The sequence below is a fragment of the Lampris incognitus genome, chromosome 13, assembly GCF_029633865.1.
Source record: "Lampris incognitus isolate fLamInc1 chromosome 13, fLamInc1.hap2, whole genome shotgun sequence".
In the NCBI taxonomy this organism is placed as follows: domain Eukaryota; kingdom Metazoa; phylum Chordata; class Actinopteri; order Lampriformes; family Lampridae; genus Lampris; species Lampris incognitus.
Window position 1 is genome coordinate 26,571,816 of NC_079223.1, and position 9,998 is coordinate 26,581,813.

The 9,998-nt window shown below is 42.7% G+C and overlaps 1 protein-coding gene across 1 annotated transcript in view; it reads left to right on the forward strand.

Annotated features, from left to right (window-relative positions):
* apmap (adipocyte plasma membrane associated protein) overlaps positions 1-9,753 on the forward strand; it is a 34,933-nt gene extending 25,180 nt beyond the window's left edge. Inside the window, exons 6-9 of the mRNA XM_056291843.1 lie at positions 358-532; positions 1,517-1,651; positions 7,110-7,302; positions 7,921-9,753. Coding sequence (XP_056147818.1) covers positions 358-532; positions 1,517-1,651; positions 7,110-7,302; positions 7,921-8,130 — 713 coding nt within the window. The 3' untranslated portion in view covers positions 8,131-9,753. The remainder of the gene's footprint in view (positions 1-357; positions 533-1,516; positions 1,652-7,109; positions 7,303-7,920) is intronic.
* The last annotated feature ends 245 nt before the right edge of the window (positions 9,754-9,998 follow it).

A 9,998-nucleotide genomic window follows, 5' to 3' on the forward strand; every position in this document is an offset into this window, starting at 1 on the left:
TCACCTGGTAGGAGCGACCCGTCAGGTAGGATGCAAACATTGAGAGTGCAGAGCCTGTGACACCCAGCCCCTTGAGGGTAGAGAGCAGCAATTTTTTTTTGACAGCGATAGTGTAGATAGACAGGAAAGATGGGGAATGACATGCAACAAAGGTCGCTGGCTGGATTCGAACCGGCAACGTTCTAGGCGTACGGCCATGTGGTGTGCACTATAACCATTCAGCAACTAAGGCACTCCCAGTCCACATTATTTCTATTTGTTGCACTTGGAGAAAAAAAGCCATCCTTCTTTTTAGTCAAGTCAGAAATTTGTTCCTGGATGTTTGTCTTTTATTTGGTTCTCTGTGTCCCCCTGTAGGTCATGTGACCAACCTGGTGCAGGGGGGTCAGCTGGTGGGCGGGAGGAAGCTGTCATTCATCAACGACCTGACAGTGACACAGGATGGCAGGAAGGTGTATTTCACCGACTCCAGCAGCAAGTGGCAGCGTAGAGACTATCTCAGTCTTATCATGGAGGCCACTGCGGACGGACGGTAGGTCACATGATCAGCAGTAATGGGGTCCGGTCGTCCCCGACCTCTAATCTCTTCAGAGCATTTTCTGAATGAAGATGACAGGAAGTTGATTCTTATTTGGATGACAGTAGCTCAGAGGTTGAGCGGGTCATCTGGTAACTGGAGGGTTGGCAGTTCAATTTTCAGCTCTTCTTGCAAAAAAACAAAAACAAAACAATGTCTAGGTATCCTTGAGTGAGACACCTAACCCCTAATTGCTCTCAATGAGCTGTTTGTTACCTTGCATGGTTGACACCGCCATCGGTGAATGAGTATGTGTGTAAGGGTTAATGTGAGGCATTCATTGATTGTAATGCGCTTTGAGTGGCTGTTGCAGCTATAGCTATAATAGTGCTATATAAATGTAATATGTTTATTTATTTATTTATTCTCACAGTGAGGAATTTAGTGACTGACAGACGGTGCCATGTTTAGCATGACCACACTAAAGATAACACTTTAATCTGTAAAAGAATTTATACATCCATGTAGAAGGCTGTGGTGGTAATGGGCAGCTTCCATGTATGAAATTATAAAGCCAGTCTGGACAGAAGAGGAGTTTGGTGAGATGAAGGTCAAATTCTTTTAAAGCACCATGTCAGACTCGTTGGACTCTTCCTCACTTAAGATGTTAACACTGCTTTGGCAATGACACTTAACTATATATCATACACCATATACCATGCCCAACATGTGTACACAGGTTTTCATACCAGCCAACACTACACACTCTGATATGACTGGTTTATACTCCTTCCACCACACAGAGGACCAGTCAGTGAAATCAGATGGTGTGATGATGGATTATAATCTAAACCTGTGTACACATGGATCTGTCTACATGGTACATGGTTGAGTATAACTGCCTCCAGGCAATATCTGTTCATCTTCACGGTCCTGTCCAAAAGGCAGAAACTGCCCGAACATCATCTCAAATGATTTGGTGTGACTGGTATTTCTCAGAGTTTTGGAGTACGATGTGGAGAGCAGGGAGGTGTCAGTGGTGATGGAGAATCTGCGTTTCCCCAACGGAATCCAACTCCTCCCCGATGAAGAGTCTGTGTTAGTGGCTGAGACCACTATGGCACGAATACGCAGGTACTGTAGAGACTATCCTTCTGTTCATCTTTCTCTCTGTTCATCTGTCTATCTTTCTGTCTGTGTCTCAATGTAACTGGTTCAACTCGTTTATTGTAGCAGCAGTCTACAGCACAGACCAGCACTGGTCTAAAATACTGTTTAAACGGAACCTTTAAAATGTTAACTGGAGTATGTAATAATATAAAAATGATAGTAATAATAATGATGATTGTCTTTTGACTCCTATGTAAGTGTTGGTAAGGTGAGTGTTGTTTGCGCTCCCATACAAATGAATTAGAGTCAAGCGTGCTGTTGTGCCAAAAAAACCAAAAAACTGTTTGAACCTGAGTTTTACTTATTGATGTTGTACTATCTGTTAGTAAAGGTTGGTAAATTGGGGAGAAAAAGCGCCCCCCCTCCAAAAAAATTACATGTGCTTAAGGAGTCTATACTTGTACAATCAGTGAAGCATTTAGGATGTGGATTGCTGCAGGGTAAGTGCTATTGTGGAAGCAAGATGTTCTGGTCTTGATATTGCAGTCTTTAACCTGAAGGGAGATGATTCAATAGGGAGTTGGGTGGGTGTGAGGAATCCTTTAAATTTTCTATACATTTCTGCTGAATCGAATATGGTATAATTCAGAAATGGTAGGGAGTTCGTTGCCAATTATTTTTGAAGCTGTGCGCACGACTCTATCCAACAATTTTTTGTGGTGGGCTGTAGAGTTGCCATACAATTCAGTTGTGAGAAAGTTAGTACACTTTCTATTACAGCTCTGTAGAACTGTAACATTGCAACCCTTGACACTCCAAATATCCTAAGCTGCCTTAGAAAGAATAGTTTTTGGTGATCTTTCTTCTGGATGGTGGGGAAGTTGTCTTCCCATTTCAGGGAGGAGGAGATTGTAGTCCCAAGTATTTTGAAATGATCCACTCTCTCTCCCACATGGTTGTTAATGGCCAGTGGTAGTAGCATTCTCTGATTTTTATGGTAGTCAACCAAAAACTCTTCAGTTTTCTTGATGCTCAGTCCCACATTGTTTTTGCTACACCAGTCAACAAGAGAGGAGACCTCCTTGCTATAAGTTATCTCATCATTACAGGAAATCAGTCCCCCCAGTGTTATATCATCAGCAAACGTAGTCATTTTTACAGTGTCCGAGTGAAACACAGTCATTGGTGTATAATGAGTAGAGCAGAGGTGAGAGGACACACTCCTGAGGGGCACCTGGGCAAATAGTCAATGAGTTTGAAGATGTTGAATTTGACAACCTGTGTTTTGCCCAGTAAGAAGTCCTAGACCCAGAGATATAGAGACTGATGGAAACCTAGCTGTAAAAGTTTGTTATATAGCCTTGTGGGTATTATTGTATTAAAAGCTGGGCTATAGTCAGTGAACAGTACCTAAGCATAGGTGGCAGGCATCTCTAGATGCTGCAAGATGGAGTGGAGACAGAGAGATACAGCATCATCCACTGACCTATTGACCCTGTGCGCAAAGTGATTGGGATCTAGCACAGCACTGGACAGATGTTTACATATTGTACGCTTAAACACTTTCATTACAACAGATTTTAAGGCAATAAGCCTGTAGTCATTAAAACAGCTAACAATGGATTTCTTAGGAACAGGAATTATGACTGCAGATTTAAAGCATGTTGCACTTTACACTGGTTGAGACCAATTAAAAATACAAGTCGGAACAGAAGCAAGTTCAGCAGCACACCATTTTAAAGTGGCTGAGGACACAAGATCAGGACCTGCAGCTTTCCTGCTGTTCTGACTCATGCGCTCCAATCACAAAAGGTTGACTCAGGGAGGCTTTCACTTTAGGCAGACTGTTGGCAGGTTGAGATTTTATCAAAACGACAGTAGAATTCAGGAATCAGGGACATTTTTTTGTCATTCCAGTCCATGCACCTGTGCACATGAAATGAAACGAAATGTCATTTCCTCCAGCCCATAGCAGTGCAACACAACTACAAGAACACATGTATCCAAACTACAAAAACACATATATCCATCCATCCATTATCCGAACCGCTTATCCTGCTCTCAGGGTCACGGGGATGCTGGAGCCTATCCATATAAAAAAAACAACAAACAAAAAAAAAATTTTTTCACTGTCCATCAGAGTGAACACCGGGATGACTGTCAGAACTGCCAGTTTGCATGGGCTAGCAGTTAGCTTAGCCTGCCCTGCTTCTGCATCCTGTCAGACCACCCTCGGTGTTTCCTGTTCGGCCGCAGCTCCAGGCAGAGCCGTGGGCCCACAGGACACAGTAGACCAAGCTCTCCCAGCTGATCCAGTGCCAGCTCTCCCAGCCATCAAACAAAGACACAAACTTAGACGTAGACGTGGACAAAGACACTGCATGGACGGTACTGGGTGAGGCCGCTGCAAATGTAAGATCGTGCCGCCATCTTCCCACACCAGTACTGGGTGAGGCCACTGCAAACGTGAATTCACCCAGCCATCTTCCCACACCGGAAGCAGAAAAAAAAATTAATCAAGTTCATCAGGGAACTTGGGATCATCATTACAGGCTGAGTGTTTGGCCTTATAGTTGGTAATTTGCCACAGTCCCTGCCACACACCTCTGCTGTCCTTGTCCTGGAGCTTGTTCTCCAGCTTGCATTTGTAATTGGCCTCAGCCTTCCTCACTGCCTGCTCAAATTCATATTTTGTGGATTTGTAGAGTTCGCTATCCCCCCTCTTGAATGCATTTTTTTTCTCCCTACATGACATTTTAACCTCTGCTGAACCATGGCTTGTTAGTAAACACAGTCACCGTCTCGGATTAAATGCACACAGTTTCTGAGAAATAGATGTAATACATGATAGTATTGCTGTAATCGTCTAAGTCATGGCATGACTCCTTAAAGACAGACCAGTCTGTAATATCTAAACAGGTACTAAGCCTCTCCATAGCCTGGGGAGACCATTGTTTCACCACCCTAGTACTTGGTTTTGTGTGTTTCAAATTTTGACAATACTTGGCAATTAGAAAAATCGTGTTATGTTCAGACTGTCCCAAGGGTGCCCCAAGCCACGGAATGAAATGCATCAATGACACTGTTAACATTGATCTAGCACTTTGTCATACCTGGTGGCGACATGGATCTGCTGTTTAAACTTTTGGGTAGTCTTTTCCAGGTTGACAGGATTAAAGTCATTGAGTATCAGCACCACTGAATCCGGGTGCAAGTTTTCAACATCCATGACATGGCTCGCTAACTTCTGAGCAACAGCTTATGCCCTAGCTTGCGGTGGAATGTAGACAACAATCAGTAATAACTTTATTTAAAACAATGATACAAAGTGCTTTACAAAGAAATAAAACCAAACAAGGAAAAAATAAGAGTAAGACCAAATAAGTAAGTAAAAATAAAAACAGTATAAATAAATAAAAACAAATATCAAACATGTATAAAAGCTTCCCTAAAAAGAATTTTTTTAAGACGAGATTTAAAAGAAGCTAGAGACTTGGTTTGTCTTAGTTCAACAAGAAGAGAGTTCTATAGTGTGGGGGCTCTAACAGCAAAAGCCCCATCACCCTTTGTGACAAACCGAGACCTGGGAATAACCAGCAGGGCTCCATCTGCAGATCTTAATGGTTGAGGGGGCATATACCAAGTCAATAAATAAGAAATATATGTAGGAGCAATACCATTTAAAGGTAGTATGGTGGAGGAAAATTCCCATGGCAGTTAGAAGGGTCTACACTTGATGGTGAGTGACTCTAACGCCATAGAGCATGACTGTGATAGAGTTTTAGTGTTTGTACACCATCTCTGATTCATATAAAAACACACACCTCCGCCCTTCCATTTGTTTGAGTCCTCGATGTGGTTGGCTCGGTGCAGAGAAGAGCCTTCTTTATGTAGTGTGGAGTATTTTTATTGGGGGTGATGAAGAAGGACAGGATTAGGAATGAGTATATTAGAGGGACAGCTCAGGTTGGACAGTTTGGAGACAAAGCAAGAGAGGCAAGATTGAGATGGCTTGGACATGTGTGGAGGAGAGACGCTGGGTAGACTGGGAGAAGGATGCTGAATATGGAGCTACCAGGGAAGAGGAAAAGGGGAAGGCCAAAGAGGAGGTTTATGGATGTGGTGAGGGAAGACATGCAGGTAGCTGGTGTGACAGAGGAAGATGCAAAAGACAGGAAGAAATGGAAACGGATGATCCGCTGTGGCAACCCCTAACGGGAGCAGCTGAAAGTAGCAGTAGTAGTAGTATTAGTAGTGGAGTTTGGAGTCTGGGATGTTTGGGTTCAGCCAAGTTTCTAAAAAGCCCAGCACAGAGCAGTTCGTAATGTCCTATTTGCTGCATGTGAGGATATTCAGCTCATCTTGTTTGTTAACCAAGGAGCTAACGTTGGACAGTATTGTACTAGGAAGCAGTGGGTGATGTTTACGATGACGAAGCCGAACTAGGAATCTGGCTCTTCTCCCCCGCTTCCTGTGCGACAGATGTTGGTAACTGTTGCTAACGCTGTCCCTTGACTTCGCATTTCTGGTAACAAAGTTACTTGAAGAGTATTCAGTCTTTGGGTGGAAGTTACTCATGGATTGTTGAATATGTAGCAATTCCAGCCCATCATATTTGATTTGGCAGTGATACACTGAATCTGCAAAAACATAAAAAATAAACAGACAGGTAGAGCAGCAGCACCATGTCGCCATAGGACAACGCCATTGTGGATCTTAAAGTGTGGTGTGGTGGGATGTGTGTGTGTGTGTGTGTGTGTGTGTGAGAGAGAGAGAGAGAGAGAGAGAGAGAGAGAGAGAGAGAGAGAGAGAGAGAGAGAGAGAGAGAGAGAGAGAGAGAGAGAGAGAGAGAGAGAGAGAGAGAGAGAGAGAGAGAGAGAGAGAGAGAGAGAGAGAGAGAGAGAGAGAGAGAGAGAGAGAGAGAGAGAGAGAGAGAGAGAGAGAGAGAGCGAGAGATGAGGGTGTTTAAGTGACTGATTATTTGTTTAGATGGAAGGTAATGAATGTTTGTGACTGAGCAAAACAGGGACGGTGGACCTTTGAAATAGATGGATTACCAACACACCATCATGTAGTCGCTCCTGGTTAGAGGAGTTTCCTCCTTACTTCATCCTTTCTTCCATACACACATTGAATTTGTAAAGGCTTTTCTCGTCCCTTCAGTTAATGATACACGTATATTTTGAGACTCTTGTTTTAACGTGGGTTACATCTATCTGCTGGAAACTAAATAAGCCTTATTTTGGCTGCACTTTTACTGGTATTTTTCATATTCTAAGAATATAAATTTTCTAAAACACAAGCTTTCTTAAAATCTCATGTGGTTAGCTAGCATTAGCAGGGTTAACTCTGATGGACTTCAGTTGACATCATAGGCAGAATGAATCCGGATCATCTTTGACAGCATTGAAAAATACATCAGGCTTAAGAGCCGGCCTCGGCATCCATCCTCACCATAACCCTGCTGCTGTTCCTCTGTCAGGGTCCATGTCTCTGGCCTCAACAAAGGCGGGATGGACACGTTTGTGGACAACCTGCCCGGCTTTCCTGACAACATCCGTTCCAGCTCCACAGGAGGTTACTGGGTGGCCATGTCTGCCGTCAGGCCCAACCCTGGCTTTTCCATGCTGGACTTCCTGTCTCAGAGGCCCTGGATCAAGAAACTCATCTTCAAGGTAAAGCCAGCATACAATATATTAATCTACAAACACATTATTATTATTATTATTGCTATTATTGTTTGTATTATTATTATCATCATCATCATAAGTTTTAGTTTGATATTATACTTTACAGTACCAAACAGCTCAGCATGATAAACCTCAGTTTTATGAAACATGGTATTTTTGCATATGTAAGCAGATATTATCTATATCATTTAAAATTCCCTATACTATGGTTATCATGATAATATAGGCCATATATAATATGGAACAGACTGTGTCACTGTGTGAGAATTGTGTATCCTGTGAATAGACACCATCCAGTCTGCTGTGATGAATAAAACCCCCATATCAGAATATGCAGTGTTCTGCTACAGTAGATGACTTTTTTGGTTTAGAGACACAGAGGTTTTCAGACAGCCTCATCTGTGCTCTTTATATTGGCCTCTGATTTGTTTAATGTTGATAAGATTCAGAGAAATCAAATTGAATTAACCAGATCACTTTAATTAGATTACTCAGATAGTGTTCAGGTTTTATCTCATCCTAACATTTCTCCTTTTCTTTTATCTCTCTGTTCTTCCCCATCCTGCCCCCCTCTGTACACACACGCACACACTCTGCCTCCAGCTCTTCAGTCAGGATGTGCTGATGAAGTTTGTCCCTCGCTACAGTCTGGTGGTGGAGCTTCATGACGGAGGCGTGTGCACGCGCAGCCTCCATGACCCACACGGCCTGGTGGCCACCTATGTCAGCGAGGCCCACGAGCATGATGGGTACCTGTACCTGGGCTCCTTTCGCTCGCCGTTCCTCTGCCGGCTGGATCTCAGCAAGGTGTGAATCACACATGCACATGCACACGCACACGCGCGCATGCACACACGCACACACACACACACACACACACACACACACACACACACACACACACACACACACACAATGTTCACTGTCACACTGCTAGCAAACAAAGAAATCACGACTTGCTCCTGTCTGATGAACTCTCTGAGTCAGCTAGCTGATTGACGGCTTTACTGCCTGGCAGTTCTGTTTAAAGTGATAGGCGGGACATCTGTCGAGGATGGAATGTGATTGGCTACTGAAAGATAATGTTTGTAAAACATTCAGTCAACTTTCCTCCACTGAAAAGCCAACCGCAACATTGAAAGAAGAAAAAAAAAAGGACTTCCTGTGACTTATCTGGAGCTAGTGGTGTGAAAACAGGCACACACACACACACACACACACACACACACACACACACACACACACACACACCCACCTGTGCTGTGATATAATCAGCTAACCAGTCGTAGGTAAGCAGAAGGCGCTGCAGGACACATGCTGTGCTAGATTGCTAACTGCTAGCTTCTGGATCGCGTGATTAAATTTGCAAGGAGATGGTGAGACAGATTAATTATCCAATCAGCCAGAAAGTTCATTAGCAACAAGGGAAAAAAAACTGTGGCTCCCATTTGTTTAAGGAATAACAACATCAAACTATGGAAAACTGTGAATATATTGCCATTACCGCTGTGAAGCGTGCCAACATCTGTATTAACAATGCAAGTGTGTTTGCCACCTCGCAGAGTGTAACAATAATTAGCTGTTACTAATGTTTAGTTAGCGATACTCCGTTGACAAGGATCTGTTAGTAACCATAACTTGACTCAGTAAAGATTTTAGTGTCTCATGGTAATGATGTTGTTTTCATTGATGACATTGTTTGTCATGATTAAAAAAATACCACGTTTAAAGAATCATTAGCATGATGGAGCATCAGAGCCAATCTCGGCGAGGACAAATCTTTTGATAAACGCCGCTAAAGTTTTCTATAATTTTGTTTTTACTCCCACAATGTTATTCTTGTATCATTTGAATGCCTTCTCCACCACAGAGACATGTTGTTAGTAAGCAGAATAAAGACTGTCTTCACCTGGCCCAGAAAAACAAGCAACCCCAAGTCACCCGTAGATTTTTCCCAGTTTGAATTTAGATTTATTCAGTTCTTTTACCCAGCATGCCCTATGCTATGAGGTGAATAGGTTTTCAGTTGTTTTTGTGGTGTTGTTATAAGGTGCCAATTCTAGTTCATGTTTTCCTGTGGATTTTATGCTTCTTGTTATTTGCACTTTGATTTGAGCTGTTTTGTTCCAAGCTGGCTCCCATAGCACTGGGAGACCCCACGGCCTCCACCGTCTGACCTTCTGTCCTCACAAAGAAGTTTCAGACATTTAAAGAGGGCCCTCTGGAGGGTTTTTAGCCCATATGATTGCAAATACTTATCTAGATGTATAAATTAAGCTTTCTGTGCTTGGTTTTAAGTGTAAAGAGAGACCTGTGTGAATGTGAAGTCATTTCTCCCTCATATGGAATGATATTTGTTTGTTGGTGATATTTCTCTCTGCGGTCTCCTTCTCCAAACCAGCTTCCTTTCAATAAAACTGCAAAGTATGAAAATCACCTTGTATCCCTGTGTTTTGACTCCAAAAAACTAGACCTTGTATTTCAGGTGAAGTGGAGTTCTTCATGAGAATTTCTCAGGCGTGTTTGTAAGTCATTTTTGATATTGAGGCCACTATTAAAGCTTTTATGTTTTGTTTCTGTTGAATAAAATCATCTTTCATAACCTGGTAGTTTGTATTTGTTGGCAGATTTCTTTAGAAGAATCTGACGATGACGCAGTTCTGATGTGAACCATGCTTGTG